The sequence below is a fragment of the Capsicum annuum genome, chromosome 3 (genome assembly GCF_002878395.1).
Source record: "Capsicum annuum cultivar UCD-10X-F1 chromosome 3, UCD10Xv1.1, whole genome shotgun sequence".
NCBI classification, from domain to species: domain Eukaryota; kingdom Viridiplantae; phylum Streptophyta; class Magnoliopsida; order Solanales; family Solanaceae; genus Capsicum; species Capsicum annuum.
In genome coordinates, this window is record NC_061113.1 from 232,788,935 (window position 1) to 232,812,097 (window position 23,163).

General features: G+C 33.3%; 2 protein-coding genes and 1 pseudogene across 9 annotated transcripts; all 3 read left to right on the forward strand.

The window, feature by feature from the left end:
• Positions 1-7,109, forward strand: part of LOC107865006 — a 39,303-nt pseudogene extending 32,194 nt beyond the window's left edge.
• A 480-nt stretch (positions 7,110-7,589) lies between these two features.
• Positions 7,590-12,257, forward strand: LOC107863006. Of its 2 annotated transcripts, XR_001672071.2 has the most exons (4): positions 7,597-8,677; positions 11,130-11,314; positions 11,702-11,790; positions 11,887-12,257. XR_001672071.2 is itself a non-coding variant. In XM_016708746.2 (3 exons), exons 1-3 carry the CDS (start codon positions 7,877-7,879, stop codon positions 12,032-12,034), a joined length of 1,038 nt encoding a protein of 345 aa, XP_016564232.1. In that variant the 5' UTR covers positions 7,590-7,876; the 3' UTR covers positions 12,035-12,257. The 2 variants fall into 2 exon arrangements, 1 of the variants encoding a protein (XP_016564232.1); XM_016708746.2 differs by lacking the exon at positions 11,130-11,314 and having other exon boundaries at positions 7,590-8,677.
• Positions 12,258-14,658: 2,401 nt separating this feature from the next.
• Positions 14,659-18,594, forward strand: LOC107863005 (transcription termination factor MTERF8, chloroplastic). 7 transcript variants are annotated; one of them, XM_047409521.1, is made up of 5 exons: positions 14,659-15,047; positions 15,133-16,512; positions 16,607-16,893; positions 17,211-17,315; positions 18,064-18,594. In XM_047409521.1, exons 1-2 carry the CDS (start codon positions 14,825-14,827, stop codon positions 16,440-16,442), a joined length of 1,533 nt encoding a protein of 510 aa, XP_047265477.1. In that variant the 5' UTR covers positions 14,659-14,824; the 3' UTR covers positions 16,443-16,512; positions 16,607-16,893; positions 17,211-17,315; positions 18,064-18,594. The 7 variants fall into 7 exon arrangements, with proteins under 7 accessions (XP_047265477.1, XP_047265475.1, XP_047265476.1 ...); XM_047409519.1 differs by having other exon boundaries at positions 16,607-16,732; XM_047409520.1 differs by having other exon boundaries at positions 16,607-16,727.
• The last annotated feature ends 4,569 nt before the right edge of the window (positions 18,595-23,163 follow it).

The window sequence follows — 23,163 nt, forward strand, 5'->3', positions numbered from 1 at the left end:
ATCATCATTCACAATATTATGTATACAATAGAAAATAGGTAACAACAGAAACATATATAATTTGAGCTCAAAGTGTCAATTACATAAACATAATAAAGTATTTACATGAAATCATTCATTGCTATCAATAATATTCATCCTTTCAACATGTTCAACAAATATTTTGGGCGGTAATTCTTTTGTCAAAGGATCAACAATCATAAGCTTGGTGCTAATATGTTCAATTGACACTTTATGTTTCTAAATTCTTCTTTAACCAAAAATTATTTCAATTCCATATGCTTAGCACCTTTCTAATACTTATCATTTTTAGAGAAGAAAACCGCGGCAGTATTATCATAATAAATTTTTAGCGGCCTGGCTATATTGTCGACTAGTCTGAGTCCTGCAATAAAATTTCACACCCAATTATCCTGGACTGTGGCCTCAAAGCATGTCACAAACTCAACTTTCATAGTGGATGCAGCTATAACAGACAACTTTGCACTCTTCCATGATATTGCTCCTCCAGCTAATAGAAACAAATATCCAAATGTGGATTTTCTTGTATCTACACAAACAACATAATCTGAATCTGAATATCCAACCACATCTAGATGATTAGATCTCTTCTATAAGTGAGCATATGATCTTTCGTTCCTTGTAAGTATTGCAACACTTTTTTTGCAGCCATCTAGTGATCCATTCCAGGATTACTTTGATATCGGCCTAGCATGCCAACAGCAAAACTGTTGTTTGGTCTTGTACATGTTTGAGCATACATCAGACTCCCAACTATTGATGCATAAGGAATATCTTTCATTTTCTTTCGTTCCAAGTCATTCTTTGGACATTGATTGAGACTAAAATTATCTCCTTTCTGAATTAAAACGAGACTTGATGAGCATTTTTTCATTCTAAATCTCCCTAATACTTAATTAATATAGGTTTTCTTAGACAATCCCAACAATCCTTATGATCTATCTCGAAATATTTCTATTCCAATCACATAGGATGCCTCTCCCATATCTTTCATTTTAAAGTTATTAGAGAGATATTTTTTGGTATCATGCAACAAACCAAGATCATTAGTAGCAAGCTAGATGTCATTAACATACAAAACTAACATAATAAACTTACTCCCACTGACCTTCAGATATATACACCAATCAACAGTATTTTCTTTAAATCCAAAGGTGACAATTGTTTCATTAAACTTAAGATACCATTGTCGGAAAGCTTGTTTAAGTCCGTATATCAACTTCTTAAATTTACACACCATGTGTTCCTTTCCTTTAATAGAAAACCCCCCAGGATGATTCATATAAACTTCTTCCTCCAAATTTTCATTCAGAAAGGTTGTTTTCAAATCCATTTGATGTAGCTCTAAGTAATAATGAGCTACTAAGGCCATTATAATTCTGAGTGAATCTTTCCTAGAGACAAGTGAAAACGTTTCTTTATAGCCAATGACATCCTTTTAAGTGAAACCTTTGGCAATAATTCTAGCCTTGTGACGTTCGATGTTGCCAGTTGAGTTGCGTTTGATCTTAAAGACCCATTACACCCAAATCTTTTGCAACCTTCAGCTAATTCAACAAGGTCCCAAACTTCATTCTGTTTCATAGATTTTAACTCATCTTTCATAGCATTTATCCATTTATCAGAATTGTTGCTTCAATGGCTTGTGAAAATGAAACCGGATCATTATCAATTCCCAAGTCAGTTTCTAACTCATGTAGATATACTAAATAATCATCAGAAATAACAGATTTTCGTTGTATTTGAGATCTTCTTGATGCTACTTCTTGTGGTTCATCTGCTACAGGTTCATCAATTATGACTTCGTTATGATTCGTAGGAACATTGATTTATTGTTCTTGTTGATTACTTTATTGTGCAACAGCTTCAGGAACAACAAATTTAAAAGAAGTACTGGGTAGAAGAGTTCGTACTCTAACTTCTTTAATTTCCACATTACGTGGTTCTTTACTCCGACTAACTTCGCCATTCTCAATGAACCTAGCATTTTCAGTTTCAACTATTCTCGTACTATGATTAGGACAGTAAAATTTATACCCTTTGATTTTTCTGGATAACCAATGAAGAAACCACTGATTCTTCTTGAATTTAGTTTTTTTTCTTATGAATTGTATACCCTAACTTCTGTCGGGCAACCCCAAACATGCAGGTGCCTCAAACTAGGTTTTCTACAAGTCCACAATTCAAAAGATGTCTTTGGAACTGCTTTACTAGGAATCCTATTTAGCAAGTAAACGGTAGTACTTAAAGCATACATCCATAACGAAGGAGGTAAAGATGAATTACTTAACATACTCCTAACCATATCCATTAATGTACGATTACACCTTTCTGCCACACCATTTTATCGTGGTGTGCCAGAAATTGTGTACTGAGCACATATGCCACGTTTTTTGAGGAATTTAGCAAATGGACCTGAGTGTTGTCCAGTTTCATCATATCTTTCATAATATTCACCACCTCTATCAGACCTGACTATTTTCACCTTTCTATCTAGTTGTCTTTCAACCCCAGTAATAAATACCTCTAAGGTATTAATCGCTTAAGATTTTTCTTGCAACAAATAGATATATCCATAACGTGAAAAGTCATCAATAAAAGTGATAAAATATTGTTCGTTATTGAAAGATGTGATATCAAAAGGACCACATGTATCAGTGTGTATAATTTCAAGAAGCTGTGTGCGTTTGCTGTGGCTCCTTCTTTGTGTGTCTTGTTTGTTTTCCTTTAATACAATCTACACAAATGTTAAGGTCAGTAAAATCTAAATCTGAAAGAATTGCATTCTTAACTAATCTTTCTAGCCTTTCTTTAGATTTGTGACCTAAACGTTTATGTCACAAGTAAGTAGATTGTTCATTCACCAAACTTCATTTGGTTCCAACATTATGATGCAAAGTTAAGAGTGTTTCAGCAAACAGATTATCAAGATTCAGTTTGTATAAGTTATCACAAAGAATACCAGTACTAATAAGATAATTATGTTTAAACAAACTAAAATATCCAATACCGAAATTAATGGAATATCCAATCGTATCTAACTTAGACAAAGAAACTAAATTTCTCGAAAGAGAAGGAACATAAAAAGTTTACTAAATCTAAGTGACGCCCAGTATCAAGAATCAGATGATAAGTCCCAACAGCTTTAACTGGAGCTTTCACTTCATTCCCTATGTAAACATATCTTTCATTCTTGTTTATGGTTTGGATTGTAATGAATCCCCGCTTAGTATTAGAAACATGAACAGTACAACCAGAGTCAATCCACTAAGTATTATAAGAAACTTCAGTTAAATTTGATTCAAGATATGTAAAAATACTACGCTTATCTTTCTTCTCAAATCATGCCTTACGTTTTAGGCAATCTTTCTGAAAGTGTCCAGATTTTCCATAGAAATGACACTTACCATTCTTGTTTCCTTTCTTACGTACTTGAGATGAGGACTCATTAACATTAAGTTATTTTTGTTGTCCCTTACCATGCTTCTTTCCTTTCTTTTCAGTTTCTTGATGATTTACAAAGTTAATAGAGTGGGTTCCTTGATTCTTCATCCTTGTTTCCTCTTGAACTAGCATACCATGCAATTCATGCACATTCTATTTGTCTTTCATGGTGTTGTAATTCATTTGGAAAGGAACATACTCAGACGGTAATGAGTTGATGATGAACTGTACAAGAAAATTTTGTTCCACTTCCATTCCCAAAGTTTGTCATTTCAATGACATGCTCATGCATAGTCCATGAACCATCAAACTTCATGGTGGTCAAAGTACCCATTAGTGTCCCAGCAAAAGACTTATCAGTATTTTGGGAAGATTCTTCCACAAGTTTCAGAAGTTCTTTTGCACTTTCAGTTTTAGGAAGAGTAGTCTTAATGTTGCCCGTAATATTCATTCGCATGAACATTAGGCCTAATCTGTTAGACCGATTTCAATGCTTATAATAAGACTTTTCTTCATCACTGCTAGTTTCAGTAATAACAGTTGACTTCTCAGAGTAAAGTGCGACATCAAGATCTAAAACCTCAAGATGAATTCACACCAATCTGAAAAGTTAAGTCCATTAAAAGTCGTAACAAAGGCAGAGTGCAAATGAAGGGCAAATGCTGTAAGTAGAACATGCTCATTTGTTAATACTTTGAGCTACGAGATTAAACATATTATCAAATTCAGAAATAATTTACTTTCTTGAATGTATATTAATATTCTCCTTTGGGCGAAACATCAAAATACAACTTTAAACATAATGATGCTTAAAAATATATTTAACACAAATCGATAATATTTAATGCATCAATTAATAATATTTATCATCTTTGGATAAATAAATAAAATTAACGATACATCAAAATTATCTCCTTAATATTTATTGGTCACATGAACAAACAATCAACCTTTGGGTGATCCACAAATGTCTTATAACCAAAAATTTTAATTTACCCATAATTATTAGATCAGTTATAAGCATCAAAATTAATGAGTAATTAATTTAAACTAAACCTTTATTTTGAAATTAATTTCATAAAGATTCGACCACTTTAGTGATTAACGAATCTTACATATATAATTTCAAGTCACATTAAAAAATAATAAATTTTATTATTGAATACTACAATCTAACAACAAAGAATTATTTTCATAATATTTAAAATAACAAAGAATAAACATAATAAAGATTATGCTTTATTTTATTAAACAATGAGCAGTCCGTAAATTGAAATCTATGGAGGGAATTAACAATGCATCACGGAATTTGAAATTCGCCATATGACCATTACAAACAAAACAGTCAAAAAATTAATTAACTAATAATTATTTTTCTTTTTTGTCTTTGGGTCATGCCCACTGTGATCATGTTAGTTAATAACATAACTAGGATTCATTACGGGTCTACTTAACAAATGCCCACTTTGGGTCAAAATGCCCACCGTGATCATGTTAGTTAAACTTTATTACGAAATTTTAAAATAATAATAAATTTAAATCTCTAAATTTCATAATTAGGATTCATAAAATCAATAGAAAACTTTATTTGTAATAGAAAATCATTAGTTCCTAAACCTTACTCTAATACCACATATAATGTTTTAAACAGATTGTATATCTTAAATAATCTAATTTAAATAATCCTATTAATTATTCAGGAACGTAGAACTTAATGATTTTCACATCAACAAAATTACAGAAATTCAGTATAGAGAATTACTTACCTGATTTTTTCATAATTTTTCTTCTTGACAGTGATTAGCGGAAGCACTTGATTTATTTTATTCTTGACTAAGAACAAAATTCCGTTTCTCTCTCTTTACCTTACTTTCAGAATTGATTTGATGGAACTTATATTCTTCTTTTGATAGAGAGAGGAAATACAGAGAATAAACAGTTATGTTTTTCCATGTTCCATCAACGTGATTTGTGGATATAATAGTTATACCATTTACGGTAGTTATCCCACTAACAGTCAGTAATCATTCCACTAACAAAATAATCAGTAGTTTAATCCAGGTAACTTCCCCATACAATTTAGGATTTAACTTATTCAATAATTATTAAACTAGCAAATGAATTAATTATGTGGGTATGGAAACTTACAAACAATCCAAATGACTTGAAAGCTCCTAACTTTGATGAAACATCATTTGATCTTTAATGCATTTACTTTGGCTTTCTACTGCAGGAAAACATTGTAAAATCCCTTTTGGTACTAGATCAGTGCACGGTTTGTTCAGCCAAGACAACGTTAAAGTTGGGAGTTCTGTCATAAATCAGCAGGTGCATCTTAATTCTTTGTAGCTCATGTTACGTATGCTTTTAACGTTACATGTTCAAATAAAAATCTATCAGGTTTTCACTGAGGTAACACGAGAAGGATTTTTCACATTCTTGCATGCACGGTATGATGGAGTACTAGGACTAGGATTTCAGGATGTCGCTGCAGGCGAGTAACACCGGTATGGTAAATATCTCTATCTGTTAATAGATTGTTAATCTTATACTCCCTACGTTTCAGTTTGTTTATTTCAGTTTGTTTGTCTGGTGTTGACTTATACGGAGTTTCAGAAAGTATAAAAGACTTTTGAATCTTAAGGTCTTAAAATGTAGAATGTACCATAATACACTTCAATCCCGCGGTCTTAATTATGCTATGTGCAAAGTTAGAACTAAAGAGTTGCCAAAAAAGGAAAGATGTGCTCTTTTTGAAATGGACTAAAAATGAAGTAAGACAAACAAATTGAAACGAAGGAAGTATGTGCACTAATTTAGCACGATAATGCCAGGTATAGTATGTTGCTTCAGCGCATCGTTACCCCGTCAATCTTCTCATTATGGCTGAATCGAGATCCTAAATCTAAGCTCGGGGGTGAAATTCTCTTCGAAGGTGTGGATTGTACTCACTTCAGGGGTCAGCATACGTTTGTCTTCGTTGCTCAAAATGTTTACTGGGAGGTAACTAGTTAAACTGAGAAAGAGCATTTTATTCATGTTGTTTAGTTTGTTTACTTACAAGAACATAATGAGTATGTTACCTTTTCCAGATTGAAATAGGGGATCTTTTTATTGGAAACAATTCAACAGGTAACATATTCATAGTCATATGTTGAACCGTGTGATCATCTTAGCTAAAAGTTTACGCAATTTTTTTGTTATTTCGCATCACAGGTCTTTGCAAAGGTGGTTGTCCAGCGATTGTGGATACTGAAGCATCTTTTCTTGCTGGTCCGAGTGTATGTATTCTTAGCGATTGCTCATTTTTCTTCTTATTCGCGATGTTTTCTCTTTGCTCATCCGTCTATTTATTTACTCAATTTCAGATTATTTTAGCTCAAACCAATCATGCTATTGGAGTAGAAGGATTTGTTAGTATGGAATGTAAAACTGTTCAATTGCCAATCTTCTTCTCTCTCTGTCTCTGTATCTGCTTCTTTGTTTGCTGCTCTGGATATTTTGCATTATGGAGAAAATGCAGGAAATGGTGCCCACTTTTGAAGGGTATTACCGAGGTTAAAAGGAATGGGTCAGGCTACAAAAAAAAGTTGGGTGAATTTACTTTTTATGACGTGGCAATTATTTGCTTATATGGCTATTAAAATTTTTTTAAAAAAAGAAAAGAAAAGACTTGCAAATTTCTAGCAAATCTCTTAATGTTTAAATGAGTGTATTTGCTTTTAAACTTTAACAGTAAGAACATATTTGAACCAAACTTATAATAAAGGGTATATTTAAACGATTTCAAAAAGTTTAGGGACATATTTGACTTTTTCCTAATTTAAATAATCTTTAATTCCTATTCAGAACAACATTACTGCTATAATATATGCTTTATTTTATCATACATTTAAAAATTTCAAATAAAATTATTTCTTTAAATTTATTTTATACTCACTCTGACCTATTTTATGTGGTAGTTTAAGTAGATATAGAATTAAAAAATTATTTTTTATTTAAAAATATATTATTACTATCATTAATTAAATTGGACTAATAAACATAAAATTATATTTTTAATAGTTATAAAAAATGTGATATTCTATTTTTTTAAAAAACGAACAAAAAAAATGAGGAGGAGGAAGTCTCAAGTAAGTGATTAAAAAAATCATAAATCCCGCTCCTATATTGGTGTAAAACTGTTCGCCGTTAATCTGGTAGTGCAACAGATTTACTGCTAGTAGTCTCTGCTACTAGCAGTATTTGTCTGTTTCTTCCATTTTCCCTCCTACCGCTTACAAGCAACGTGTCATCTTTCCCATATTTCTATTTTCCTCCCCCCACCGATGGCCGCTTCGTTCTTTCTTTCTTCAATTCAACAATCATCCACTCCTCTCTCTAAACCCTAACCTCGTTTACTTCTCCCACAATGGTCTGTACTCACAAATCCTCCGGTTTAAATTGGCTCGACCGGCTCCGATTGTCTAAAGGCTTCTCCCTTCCCGAACACAACAATATCGACCAATTCCTAGCTCAACACACTCCTGGCGGACCTGATTCTCTTTCTAATAATAGTAATGCCGGTTCAGAATCCAGCTCCGATCCGGTTCCGGTTCGGACCGTAAACGAACCGGTCCTGCGTAACGATCAAGCTCCGGCAGCACCGAATAACACTGGAGAGAAAGAGGAAATGTGTAATGTAGTTACTAATGTTCTATCCGACCTGTTTTGTATGGGGGAATCAGTTAAATTCTCTAAGGTGAATGGGAAAAAGGCCTCACGCAAACAGAAGAACCCTAAGTATTTTGCATCATCGGGAATTAACAACAATGCTGAGGGTGGTAAGAGGAAAGAAGAAGCGGCATCGGTCGAGAAATGTCCGGTGGGAGTAAAGGATTCTTCTCAGGTCAAGGTATTAGAGCAGAGGGATGATTTGAACTTGGTGGAAGAAGAGGAGGATAAGTCACAAGATAATCTGATGGGATTTTCAAGGACAGAAGTAACGGTGATAGATACGAGCTTTGCACCGTGGAAATTCGAGAAATTGCTTTTCAGAAAGAAGAATGTATGGAAGGTTCGTGATAGAAAAGGTAAGTCGATGAATTTTGGGAAGAAGAAGAGGAAAGCAACGAATGATGACGATGGTGGCAAGAAGAAACAGAAGGTTATAATAAGCGGAGAGGATGGTCATGCTGCAAATGGGGGTGTATGCAAGTATTCAGTCAACGAAGTAAGTTCAGTTAAACCAATTGTGCTGCTAGTGATTAAGTACTCAGTAAGATCCTTTTTTGGAATGTGATTGAATACTGACATCTATATATGGCATGCTTCGTATACTGATGGAAGTTTTTTAAATCATGTAGAACACTTGTTATTTTATGTTTCAATAATGCAAGAAGCAAGTTAAATCATGCGTATGTTGTTCATTCTCGTATGGAATATGTAGTAAATGCTCATGCAGAATGTATATGCATATGAATTAAGCTCATATTGCTTTGATGTAATGGAACTGCGCGTGCGCAGTTTAATATTGGCTAGTGATATGGTCATACAACCAGTGACATACATCGTGAGGGCCGATAGGAAATTACTGTCTTCTAGTGACATATCCGATCCTGGTTTGACTTCACATGTGAAATGAGAATTAGAACGTAGATCACAATAGATATATCAGCGCTTAATTATATTATGTTCCAACTTTCATTGCATTAAGTTGCTTGCTTCTCACCAAACAGTAGATACAATTAGTTTATTGAAAGGAGTGTTCTCATCACCGGAATATTGTTTAATCTTGTCTAGGTTTTAGCCTATGCTGGAGCTACTTTCTGATGACTGAAGCATACCGCAGTTCTTTATAATGCGCGTGCCCAATTTAATGATGTCTATGCTTCAGACTTCAGCCATCAGAAAATAGCTCCAGCATATACTAAAACCTAGACAGGATCAAACCATATTCTGTTGGCGAGAACACTCTTCAATAATTAGATTACACGTAATTGTATCTACTGTTTTTGATAAGCAAGCAACTTAACACAAAGAAAGTTGGTACGTACTTGCTAGCTTACTATAATTAAGTGCTTATATATCTATTATGACCTACGTTCTAATACTCAATGCATATGTGAAGTGAAACCAGGATCGAATATGTCAATGGAAGACAGTAATTTCATCTGATTGGTTCTATGACCACAACACCTAGACGTTCTTTTTTAAAGAAGGCTTAATGTTTAGTGCATAACTTGTTATCCTTGTGCAAATGGACTATCCTTTTCTGTCTGTTCTATCAAGCATTTTCTTATGGATTTCAGGCTTCAATTCGAGTATGAACTCTGATCATGTATCTTGTATTGCTTAGTAGCCTTCTGTTTGAAAATGATGATAGATGGTCACTATCTGCTATTTCTAAGTCATGTTTAGCATTAAGTATACTTCATGTTTTTATCAAAACATTCACCACATTAATGTGTTGGAGCTCTCCTCTCTGATATTTATGGTAGCTTTGCATGGTATGCTTCTGGCAATTCGGTTTTTACCGCTGCGCTGTCCACCAAATGAAAATTTTCTTCTTGTGTCACAAAATTGTCCACCAAATTATTCTTTTTTTTTTTTACGAACAATGTATAGAAAGATATTTCTGACTTTTTTGTTTATAAAGACCATATTTGGTATGTACTGCCAAGTTTGGCTTCTTCTCTCACATGGAATTATATAATTCTGACTAAGCTGTAGTCTATTTCTTCAGAATCTGATGCATAGTTCTGACCTGTTTCATTCAGTTTGCATTCTATTGTTTTTGTGAGGAAACTTCATTATATCAGATAATGAAGTTTTGTCCTGGTTGTACGAACTTCATCTATCTCCACTTTTTCCCTTAGAATGTTGCAAATCATTGGTATGCAACATTTTTATATGACCGACTTCAGGTCAGACTGATGCACCAGTGACAAAAATTGTAGTCGAAATGATGGAATTTGGGGTTAAGATGCTTTGCTAGATAATAAAGGGGATCATTTCTTTAAGTCCCATTGAAATGGCATAGAGGTCGGTGAATTATCATATATCAGCTCTTCACAGCCTTCTCCTCTTTATGGAGATGCTGAGTTTAGTAAGAACATGGCGGGTATCAAATACTTATGTTGATTTTTCCCGAGATTTATATGCTAAGTGGTTAGGAGTACTAGTTAAGTCCTTATTGGTAGATTCATTATTGCTAATTTGTTTAAGTCAATCTTATCATTATTTACTTGCATATGGAGAATTAAATATGCACATTAAGAATGGCGTATGCATGATTTTTTTTGTAAGAAGTGTCACATTTTAAAATGAGTAGAACACTGTAATATCATATTAAAAAGCACAAATATAAACAAAGCACAATTCATGTATATTACTATATATTTTCTTGATTTCATTTTTGAAATGTGTTCAAATTAATTATAACTTAATTAGAAATAATGTTAAATACATTTTTTAAACATATAGGGCACCAAATGATCACTAAACAACTCATTATTCATTCCACAAATCATTCTTAATCAATTTCATTGGTGAGAAAATAGATGAAAGGAAAAAGAAAAAAAATAGCACAACTCCATCGTCTTAACATTTAAACAGTTTATTGTCCCAAGATCCCACAAATGTTATTCTAGTCTAATTGATTCTATCTTTTGTTAACCTTCCAGAGGTCTGCGGTTCGGACCTGGATGGCTGGACATGTTCCTTTTGTAGATGAGGTGCAAAAATATTAAAACAACAAATGAAGCTGCTGAGCTTTCGACCTCACGGCATCTAGTAGAAAATTGAGGCGCCTGACCAAATGAGCCGTGCATAGCTCTTGGTGTCGAGCAGTTCATTTTACTGAATTTATGTACTTTCTGTTTCTGCCTTTGCATTATACAGACATATTTAGTTAAAATTTTCGACGAGGTGGTGTCCTGTGACACCCCTTGGCTTAAGATAAATTCGCCCCTCGACCTAAAAATATAACACAAACAGATTGCAATGTGTGTGTATAAGATAATTATACAGAGATGTTACTCAAATTTTTACTGTAGAACTCCGTAATCTTGAATTCACATGCATCAAGGAATGGGAAATTTGATAGAGTTTTCTGTGTATTTCAGTAGAGGATATTGATATTAGGCATTGTTGTGGGACCAGGTACCTAATTGCTATCAGTAGCCGTTTTGGTTTTACCAGAAGAATGTTGTTTCGCTCATTTTTAAGTTGTCTTGACTTGTACTGTTTTATGCAGAAGCTTCAGTTGAATGATAAATTGGAAGAATCTTCTAAAAGGACATCTGATTCTGTTGGCCAGGCTTCCAAAAAGAAACACGGTTACTTGTATGAATCTCTTAAGTTGCAATTTCTGTCTTCCTTAGCTCTCTTTAGTATGTGACCCATACTTCAAGGTCTGATAATATTTTGTTGATTTCACAGAAAATTAAAGAAGGCATCTTCATCAGTTGTTCTAATTAAGAACATTCCTCCACCAAGTAAGAAAAATGGAACAGGCATTGCTAAGAATTTTCTGAAGCCATTTGATCGACAGTGTCAGCTTAATAATCAACCAAACACAGTTGTCTGACTGCAAATTCATCTGCATTTTCCATCTTTGGAGTAGTGAAGCATGATATTTTCCAGAAACAAATAATCCCACTATATGGGGTGTAGAGTGTAGCAGGAAGAATTGTATAAATACCAATGTGCAGAGAATTAAAATTGTGTAGTTCGTTGTTGATGTAACACACTGTTTTGCTTATCAGGATGCAAATATTCAAGCTTTTATGATAATATCTTTGTTGCTCAAAGTCGATTATTTTCAGTCAATTTTCTCAAAGTTGTCATTTTAATGATGTTCTGAAGTTACTGCTACTCATCATTTGCAAAGCCGTTAGGTAAATCTGTTTGAGGACTAGTCCAGTCAAGTGCCAGCTGAAGCTCCCAAGTTTGGCAATGTAACAGCTTCTTGTTTTTCCATTTATTTCCTATTTAAAATTTTTAGATACTAAGTAGTAATTGTTTTCTTGCATCCATCGAAGTAACTCTTCTCTACATATTCTTTTACTTCGACTTTCTTCATCAGGTATCAGTTTTGCTACTGTTGCATCGTTCTAATTTCTATTCTGAAAGTAGCATTACCTTTTTCTATTCCTAAACTTGATGTGGAAGTGCACTTTGGTGGTTTAGACATTGCCTAATCTTACTGATGAATAGCATTTGGAACCACTTCGTCTGGCGGATCATAGAGCTATGTAGAATTGGACTCTGATGCTCTCTCTCTCAGTTTTTTCTTTTGAAATACTCTTACGTAGCAAAAATACTTAGGCTATAAATCAAGAAAGAAATTGGCGTTGAGATGGTATGCCTCAGTGTTAGTTTGCCGCATAACCAAGGTAGTTTGTGAGACAAATTGAATACAGTTTAGTCCTTTCCATATTAATTTTTTTTTTTTTTTTTTGTTAGTATTTCATAGTAATCTCATTACAGAGCCGTCTATGTTGGATTCGAAAAATGAGTGGATAATTAAAGCAAAATGTAGATAGAAGTTTTCAAAATGACAATTTTAAAATCTATGACGTGCGGACAAGAACTTGGTGCTGCAGGCTGCTGCGTCTTCAAGTCTAATTTCTTGTCTGTAAAATATTAGGAAAACCACATTTTGGTCCGGACAGATAATTTATGATCTACAAATGTTAAGTAATTTTAGTTTCGTGACATTTTTTCAATGAGATAAATAAAAGACAGATCCGATGGAATCATTTTCATATTCAAATTACAATTGATCATCGAAGACCATTTCCTCATTTGGTCCTTGTTCTAATTTTACTATCAACAAATTACATTCAATACATTATTACTTATTTTTTCCTTTTTATTTTTTAGTCCTCCTTGTTTGACTTTTCTATATATAATAATAAGAGAAGGTTGTTAGGTTAGTGCCAGTAAATTTAAAAGTAAAGAGTATTATGATCATTTTGCAATATAAGGTTGATGAGAACGATTGTCCTTTCTTATTTAGATTTCAGTAACAAGTTAAGAAAATATTCATCCTTATCCACTAAAATTACAACTATACCCATATTGACGTCAAGGGGCCATTGATATAACATAAAATTTGTGCTCCTTTTTCTTTTGCTTCATTTATTATGAATCTAATTTCCTCCATTATTTTTTATTTAAATATATTGAAAGGTGAATTACTTTTTGTTAGCCAATATTTTTTACTTAAATGTGAAAGATTAAGGGTAAATATTTATTATTATACCCAGATTTTTAGCAAAATATTTAATTAATACAATTAAGTAATTTTAAAAATTATAATTCAACTAAATTAATTATAATAAATATTAAAATTAAGAATTGTTAGAGATTTTTAATCTGATCCTTTTGACTTCTTTATTTTAGCTTTAGCAAGAAAGATTTATTATTTCTTCTAATATTAATCTTATGATTAGGTAACTTCATAAAATACTAATACTTAAATTTAAATTTTTAAAGCATATTACAATAATTAATTTAATAAAATTAAATTTCTAATAAATATTTTTGTAGGATCCATGTAAAGTTATTATGGATTAAGTAAAAAGAAATTGAGAAAAATATTTATTAAATACCTAATAAAATGTTACCTTCGTGAGGACTAAACATAATTATTATTATTATTATAAAAAATATTTTCTGTCTCAATTTATATGCTACTTTTAATTTTCGAGAGTCAAATAATTTAAATTAGACCGTAAATTTGGGCAAAAAATATTTTTGAATTAAAATTTATATATTTGAAACTATGTAAAAGTACTATAAATCACTATTATTGATATTTTGAAATATTTAAAAGATCATATAAAAAAATTATGATAAAATAAAAAACTTATTTAAATCTCGAAATTCAAAAAGTGACATATAAGTTAAAAGACGAAATAGTATATTAATAACTTTATCTTTCATAAGCCAGCATGAGCTCTTTTCCTAGTAGTTAAAAAATCATTAGTTAGTAGTTGGAGCATATTCTAGCAAAAATTATCTTAGAGTTGGTTTACATAACTCACCATCTTATATCACTGATGGATAATACGGATTATATTGTTGTTTTTGTACTTTCTTGTATCTACGGGACAAACTTTTTTCAACCTTTTTTATGCCAATATTTATACAAACGTGTAAAAAATGTTTGAAATTAACGTACTTTGGCGCCGGTATATCCACCCAAATGATAAAATAACCTTTCCTAATTTATATTTGTTCTTTTTTACCCGTTACTAGTTGGAGAGTGACACCGACTTTTGGAGCTACAGCTTAATCCTCTTGCTCTGTAGGCTATAGCTACCTTATCGCCAAGCGCAACTGGCTCCTCACTGTTGCTTCCTTTGCTGCCATGTCGACATCCACCAAATCCTTTCCCTTTTCCCCTTCTACTTGTTGCTTCTCTCGGGCTCCATCTCCCCCCATTCGAAATCTTTTTCCTTCACCTTTGCTCTCATTTGCCGCACAGAAACTACCTTTACACTTTCTGGGTCCTCAAGATTCCAAGCTTTTACTACTCAAATGCAACGCCCTTGCCGTCAATGACAGCTCTACCAATTCTTTCGTCGATTCGGGTGAGTTTTTTTTTTTCTCTCAGTTCACATTTCAAACACCTGGTGTGCTTCTTTTAGGCTCACTGAGTACTCGTTTTTCTCTCAGGGATGCTGCTGTTTTCACTCTTTCGAGAAATTGGGTTCAATGAGAGAGATACTGAAGCCCTTTTGGACGCTCACCCGGTAATCAATTTGACCCCCTTTGAATCCATACGTACACGCATTCATTCTTTGCAGTCACTTGGGGTCAGTGGGCTTTCGCTTTCGCGATTGATTGTGAAAAGACCAGAGGTATTAACAGCTGCGGAGATTGATTCCGCTGTTTGTTTTCTTCTCAAGGGTGATTTGGAATTGGCAGGAAAGATCAAACCTTCACAGATTGAACATCTTTTTAACTCAACAGAACCAAGATTTCTTGCAGGATTTGAAGCAAAGGTTAGAATGTTAATCGAATGTGGGATTACCCGAGAAACGATTGTTCACGTTCTCAACAATGCTAATTTAACAAAGGCATTTTGTCTGAAGTCGTTTGAAGATATTGAAAGAATGCTCACTTTCTTGAACCGTTTTGGTGGTGCTGATTTGATTCTTCGACGGCCAGCGCTACTCAATTATGACCTTGATGCGCAGTTGATTCCTAGGGTGGGGTTCCTGTTCGAGCTGAGTGGAGGTGATGAGACTGGAACTGCAACCGTGTTGCGTAAGCTGCCGTTTGTTGTAGCATACACTGTTGATCACTTAAAAGATCACGTAGAGTTCTTGAAATCATTTGCTGGTTTAAGTGAGGAGGAGATTTTTCGAATTGTTTTGGTTTATCCCAATATGTTTAGCGCCAGCAGGGAAAGGAAATTGCATCCCCGAATTGATTTTCTAAAGAAATGTGGGTTGAGTTCACATGATATATTTAGGTTCTTAATAAAAGCTCCTTTATTTCTAAGTCTGTCGTTTGAGGGGAATCTCGCTTACAAGCTGGTCTTTTTGGTGAAGATTGGGTATAAGAAGAATACTAAGGAATTGGCAATGGCAATGGGAGCTGTTACCAGGACTAGCTGCAAAAATATGCAAGAAGTTATTGGCGTATTTTTGAACTATGGCTTGACTTTTGATGACATTCTGGAGATGAGCATGAAGCATCCGCAGGTATTACAGTACAATCATGAGTCATTGGAGGAGAAGATGAACTACTTGGTTGAGGAGATGGGTCGTGAAGTTGGGGAGCTATTGGCTTTTCCTGCATTTCTTGGGTACAAGTTTGATGGAAGGATTAAACACAGGTACGAAGAGAAAAGGAAGATCTTAGGGGAAGGCATGTCACTCAATAAACTTCTGAGTGTGTCTGCAGCAAGATTCTCAACAAAAAGCAAGAGGAAGCAACGAGTTCCTGCCATTAATGGCCTCAATGAGAGTGATGACTGATTGGAATGAATTTTTGTACATAATGTTGTCAAAAGCATATGAAAACCTCTATTAAATATTAAACCCAAAGGTATGATGGTTCCATTAGATCAATTCAGTTTTGCAAATTCCTAGTTTTGCTTCTTTAGCCCAAGTATGGCACGTGCCTATGGACATATTTGCAGAGGAATGGAAGAACATCTGGTCAACACCTTTCGTTGGCGGCACATTGGATGTTGGGTTATTGGAGTTCGTCATGGCTGAGTGAGGGCATGATTTTAACTTTTAGGCTGTCTTTCCGAAAAGGTTTGGTGAGCGTCCTTGCGTTATTCGTAAATATGGCTTCTTATGAAGTATGATCGTCCATAGTGCAAATGCTCAATACAACTTTTGTCATACAACTGAAAGTTGACAGCACACTGGAACTGCTATTTATGTTGAAGATGTACTACAGAGCTCACTCTTTAAAAATGTAAATCAGTATCATATATTGCAAATTCTGAACTGTCTAATGCCTATATTTCCTCTTAGAATTTGGTGCATGTGTGCTTTTCAAAGGCAAATTTATACAGTTATACTACAAAAAGTCTGACATCGGATGTTGGTTTGAATTGTTTGTTCATTATAGTGTCATTATTTTCCGTCATCTGATCCCTGAAAATCGAGTTGACCTCCCGATCCCTACTCTTCTTTTGGATTTTGAACTGATGCACAAGATTGGATAGCTCCTCGACTGTATAAGTCATATTCTTTAGCTGAAGAAACAGTAACATTGTGGATTTGTTGCAGAATAGCGGTGGTCTATATAAACCATGGATTCATATCTTCTTCTCATCAAATGGGCTTATCTTGAGCAACATTGGCAGAAACATCATTATAAATGTGGACATTATGGTGGGTTTTTCTTTATTTTTTTGTTTGGATCTATTTTAATGTTGGCCATTGGGTTTTCGGTGTTCATATAAAGTCTGAGAGTCATTTTTCACCAGTGAAGCCTTACCCTCTGGATCCCTCTGCAGAGTCGTATATTTTGATGTGCATAGCAGAGATTCTGTTGAAGATGTGTAGTACTACATTTCCACCAAAAGTTGCTTGATTTTTATTGAAGTCATTTACGAAGTTGACTTATATGTCATTTCAATTCCTTTTGGGAGGGTTATGTTGAACAAGTATTGACATCTGTTCTGTGCATTGATCAACGTCTTCTTCATTAACACCTTCTTGTAAATACTAATTCGGTCAAACAAAACCGGTTGTAAGAATTGTGGTGGTTCATTAATCCAATTTTTTAACATGGTGTATGATGCCCTAACTAGTCTTGGTATTCCTTTTCTTTTTGAAGACGCTATATTACATATAAACTTTGTTGCTATATTTGCATGAGCCTCTGTTGCCCTAACTGAAGTATTGCTTTAACATTTGAATGTACTAACTGCTTGTTTCTGGGACACTCTTGGTTACAAGTTGCGGCAACTATTTAAATGAGTACTATAGAGACTGTTAGTAAAGAGCAATTGCGAAAATAATTATGCACTTCTTTTGAGTCTATGATTGTCTATTTCAGCTGTGAAATTGAGGTTTCTGTCGGGGAAAAATTAGATTATCTCTAATTTCTGTTTACTCCATATTGTCTTCTAAATAGATCAAAAGAAACACTGCAGAAGTTATGTTGGTGATTTCATGAAGAGTCAAACAACCAATTTCTGGATGAACATGAAGTTGAGATATTTCCCACTTTCTGGAAAGCCATCTTGCGCATCCTTCCTTTTTCCTTTGGAAATATGAATCAGCACCTTAGTCTTTAGCAGCAGCTTTCTTAATTTTTCCCGAAAGAATTTGCAGCAGCTGAGGGCAACATTTTTAGTTTTCATGATTAAGTCAATCATTCTTGTTGGCCACACCAGGCTATTTAGATCTCTTGTTTTTTGGACAACAGCGGTGTCTGGATCAATTTGCACACACATCAACAATTCCACTGTATACTTGCATTCTTCTATCGTTCTGTTTGTATATGTATGAGATAACTCTGTCCATTAAGACGGATTTGACCCTGCCCTCCCTTGGTTCTCCTTCTAATGGGCACATGTTTGGTGAAATGGCTTTTAGATCCTTTCTGATCTTGCCATAATTTGGTCTCACCTGTTCAGTAGGATATGCAAAAACTTCTGGTTTCTTAAACTTGTACTGTTTCCTCTTTGTTTTAGTTTCTTAACATCTTTTCCTCCTCTATTCCTATTGTTTGATACTACTGGCTCTTTTGTCCATCTTGGTCTTCTAATTGAATAGCATCTTTTTCATTACTAGGACCATAGAATTTGTGACGTAAATTGCTAAGGCTATAACCTTAAGAGAATGATGTTATTTGACTTCTGTACTTTGGCATTGTCGAGTTGGCTTTTATATTTTAGATCTCTCTTGGACTGGAGTTTCCTGTATGCAGTTGTAAATGTGATTATGAGAGTAGCAGCTTTGTGACCTGTGGAGACTATAAATCTTACATTGACATTCAGTACTGATATGGTAACAGGTCAAAAATGTAAGTTTAACATTGTGCGTCGTGTATATAATTCTGCAAAAGCAACTTTTCATGCTGTGATATTACTAGAAAGAAGTACACACACTTGTGTTCATTTTAGCTAGTTGCTGAAACTCCTAGTTCTTAACTTCGTATGGCTTCTATCTTTTTGCTTAGTATACAAATCACAGATTTCGGTGTAATATGATATTTTTAGAGAGTATTGGAAATATTAGGTGCAGTTATGGGCTTATAGAAAAGAGAGAGAGAAGTGTCTCTGTGGGCTTCTTTATAAACAGTACATGGAGGTAAGAAACTGGATTATGATTTTGACAAATATCCCACTTATAGTACTGCTAATTGGAATATAACCAGCATTTGCAAATTGATTGAAAAACAGTCACAAACTTTAAAAAACCAGCAATACACATGTAACTTCTTCCAACAGCAAACTTTAGCACAAACAGCAACATCATCATCCATCTGCAGCCCGTGTACTTTTTGCCGAGCAGAAGTTCAAGAAATGGAAAGCAATCCAGCAGACCAGCACTCTTATTCGGCCACAGAGAGACTAGGAAGTTGTTTTAGTTTCGGGGTGAGAACGTGCACGACTAGTCCTAACCATAATATATAGTCCCTTGAACGGTGCAATTGACAATGTAAACCAACACAGATTCACGTCTCCTTCACTTGAATAAGTTCCATCTCCAGGACACACCACTCTGAAGTTTGAATTCCAAAACACGGTCCGGATTTGAAGTGACTATTATTCACCACAAAAAGTGGTTACCTGGTATCATTTTCACTAAGAAATTCAACTTTGGTGGGAATGGGAGGGAGGATCCACAAGGAGTTGTTGGAAATGTTTAACAAACAGCTACGAATCAATTCAGGGTAAATGGACAACCAATCTTACGGGCCAAGACAGGTCAAAATTTTGTCTAGCCTACTTACCAGTGTTTGTTCTGGCTCAGGACATGGAATTTGCCTTTTATGGAGACGGGCATATATTGATTGTAATATTACTTTTTTTTTGGAGGGGGGGGGGGGGGGGGAAGAATAACATAAACATACACCTTTAACTTATTATATTTAAATAAATCTCCACTTTTACAAAGTAATAACAAAAATCTCAACTAATTATGTATCTTCGTAGAATGTATTGTGAGATAATTATGTATCTCGACAGACCCAAAATTGGAAAAAATGTACCGGGAGCTAATTATGTATCTTTACAGAGGAAAAGTTGTATCTTCATTGGATGTATTGTGTATCACGAAAGACCCAAAATCGAAAAAAATGTATCGGGAGCTAATTATGTATCTTTACAAAGGAAAAAATGTATCTTTGTTGGATGTATCAGGAGCTAATTATGTATATTGACAAAATCAAAATCAAAATTTTTAGTAATTATGTAAAATATTAAAAAAAGAAAAATTAAGCATCATACTGTCAAAATTTATGTTGTTTTACATATTTTTTTGGCAGTTATAAGCAATGACGGCAATCCAAAGTGTAATGGAAATAATTTAAAATAGAAGCAGAGCAATCCAAAGTAATGATGAATTATCATCTTCCTTATGATGGTCTATTAGTACATTTTGTGGATATATGTCATCATAATAATTCCTTATGAATGTTGCATAAGTTAAACCTATTCTAAAGGAGAAGAGAAACATATATCATTTTTTAAAAATTCTTTCTATAAGCTCCTATCTTTTTTATTTGCTTCATGACTTGAACCCACAAATTTTTGAGTTGGAGATAGAGTATGCTTACCCTATGAGCAACCTATACAAATATTCACTAAAACCCACAAGAATATTCTAAACACACAAGAAATGACAAGTTTTGAAAAAAGGAAATATAGTGGCTGATTTGAGTTTATCCTAACTCTTAATAATATTCCACTTAACAGTTAGCACACAATAATGAAGAACAATTAACTGAGGTTTGATAATTCTTTGAAGACATCATAATGGTTGCAAAATGAGGGTCATGTTTGTAAGCGGTTCCAATTAGTGGCCATATTATCAATCAGAGTCACACTTGTCTTTTGGTTTGGTTTCACTTTAAAAGATAAGTTCTTATTTTTTTTTTTTAAAAAAAATAATAATTAAATGCTCGAGCAAATATTTGTGAGTATAAATGGGAATAGTATACATGACTGCATGAAAATGTAAGGATTTTTCTACACTACCTTTTTACCAAGTTACTGATTAATGCTTATTATTGTAATTATATTATATGTGCCATGATTATATAAATATCTTTTACAGTGTGAATGCATAGAACTTAAATTCATTTTCTACGTTGTTGACTAGATCTTTATGGCAAGCAAGACATCATAATTTGAAAAATGGAAAAGTAATCTAGCTACTATAATTGATTAAATTGACTTGATGATATAGTACAAAATGCTTTAGAGTTTACACACTATTCGTTTAGTTGACTTTTCCAAAAATATTTTTTATTAAATTGAAATAATTTCTATGGCCAACACTATAATTTTATTTTTTTATTAAAGTGAAATAATTTTTTAGAAAAAATGAAAAAATTTTCATGACTAAACGTCTACTTAGTGTTGGAATTTTGGGAAAAATTGGTTACTTGCTATAGTAGGTCAATGTGTTCTCTCTCTATATATATATTTCTTGATTTGTACAACGACTATAATTTTTACTGCACGACTTATTTTTTGGTCAATTTTAACTCTATCGATTACTTATTACTTACTATAGATTAAAAGACTGAAAATTGAAATTTAACTCCTTTTCACCCAATTAGATGTAAATAGAAAATCTAATCGGAACATATATCATGGTCCAAAAGGTTGAAATTCAGTAAATGAAAGTGTTGTCTAAAACGGATATAAAAACAAAGATAAAGTAATAAGCCATGGATCATTATCATAAATGAGTTGATTTTTTGAGGTAATAATTGATAAAGGAGAATATGACATAATGAACTTTCGTAAGCCTAATTATAAAAAAGGTGAATAACATGCGGATCTAGCATATTGCACTCGAATTCATTTGAACTCAGTGATTTTTATCGGTATAGACAAAATATTTGATAGTAAATCAAGTTATTATTACATATTAGTTTAAAATCATTGTAGAAATCATAAATTTTAAATTCTGAATCCAAAAGTGATACCATCAAAATTGAATATGGATGACAAACATGAAACGTGAGTTTAATGGGGATATCCTACAACGATGGAGAACGCTCAAAATAACAACAATATAATTAGTATTATTGGATCATTCTCATTGCCACACTATGGTGCAGTGGCGGACTCAGAGTTTAGGAGTTGTGGGTGTTCGGAAGGTTCAAACACATATATTGATGTCCAAAATTTTAAGGGTTTACTTGAAAATTGAAACACTCGGTTATCTTCTTAGTTTACTGGGTACTACAGTTTATACTAATTTCTATAAATTTTTTATATAATTATATCTAATCTGCCTCAAATTTAATGAACATCGGAGCAATAAAAATTGGTCATTGGGCCGCCCTGCTATAGTGTGTATGTCATAAAAGTAGAGATAGTTCAACGTTGTCCCAATTGAATAGGAACGTTTAGGATCTTATAGGATATCCTGTCTCGACGATATAAGTCTACATATTATTTACAAAACTCCAAATAAGAAATCCTGCTTAGATATCTAATGATTTTATTTTACTTTATTTTATTTTTTACTTATAGAAATAAAGATCTTTTGAGAAATTAATATAAACTTTTAAAAAATTTAACGGCTCACAAAATCAATTACCAGGATCTCGCGTAGTCGTCCCTTTTGAACCACTTTTTATTCACGTGATTGGTATTGGGTCATATAACCCAGTTAGTTTTAGGATAAATTACATAAATTTCATGCTTAAGAGAATATATTACTTAATATTTTTTATTTTTTTAAAATTTATATAAAATCTCATTTTTCAACTTTACTCTTGATACATATCAAGAAAACCTCACATCCTATTTTTACTTCACAAATACTCATTCGAGATTTCCTTTCCTAAAACATCTCCCTAATTATTAATAATTAAATTATCTTCCTTCCTGATTTTTCTCTTCCATTAATGCTTAAATCATCTTCCTTCTTGATTTTTTCTCCTCCATTAATACATGCAACTTTTTTTTTCCTCTCCTAAAATCTCTCATATTTAAAAAAAAGAAAAAAATCTATTGATACATTTATAAATTTATTTAGTCATTCA

Excerpts from the sequence above, each read along its gene's own strand:
- LOC107863005 (XM_047409521.1), top strand. The coding sequence starts at position 14,825 with ATGTCGACATCCACCAAATCCTTTCCCTTTTCCCCTTCTACTTGTTGC. Across the intron at positions 15,048-15,132 it reads CAATTCTTTCGTCGATTCGG|GGATGCTGCTGTTTTCACTC; the intron begins GTGAGTTTTTTT and ends TTTTTCTCTCAG.
- LOC107863006 (XM_016708746.2), top strand. The coding sequence starts at position 7,877 with ATGGTCTGTACTCACAAATCCTCCGGTTTAAATTGGCTCGACCGGCTC. Across the intron at positions 8,678-11,701 it reads GCAAGTATTCAGTCAACGAA|AAGCTTCAGTTGAATGATAA; the intron begins GTAAGTTCAGTT and ends TGTTTTATGCAG. Across the intron at positions 11,791-11,886 it reads AAAAAGAAACACGGTTACTT|AAAATTAAAGAAGGCATCTT; the intron begins GTATGAATCTCT and ends TTGATTTCACAG.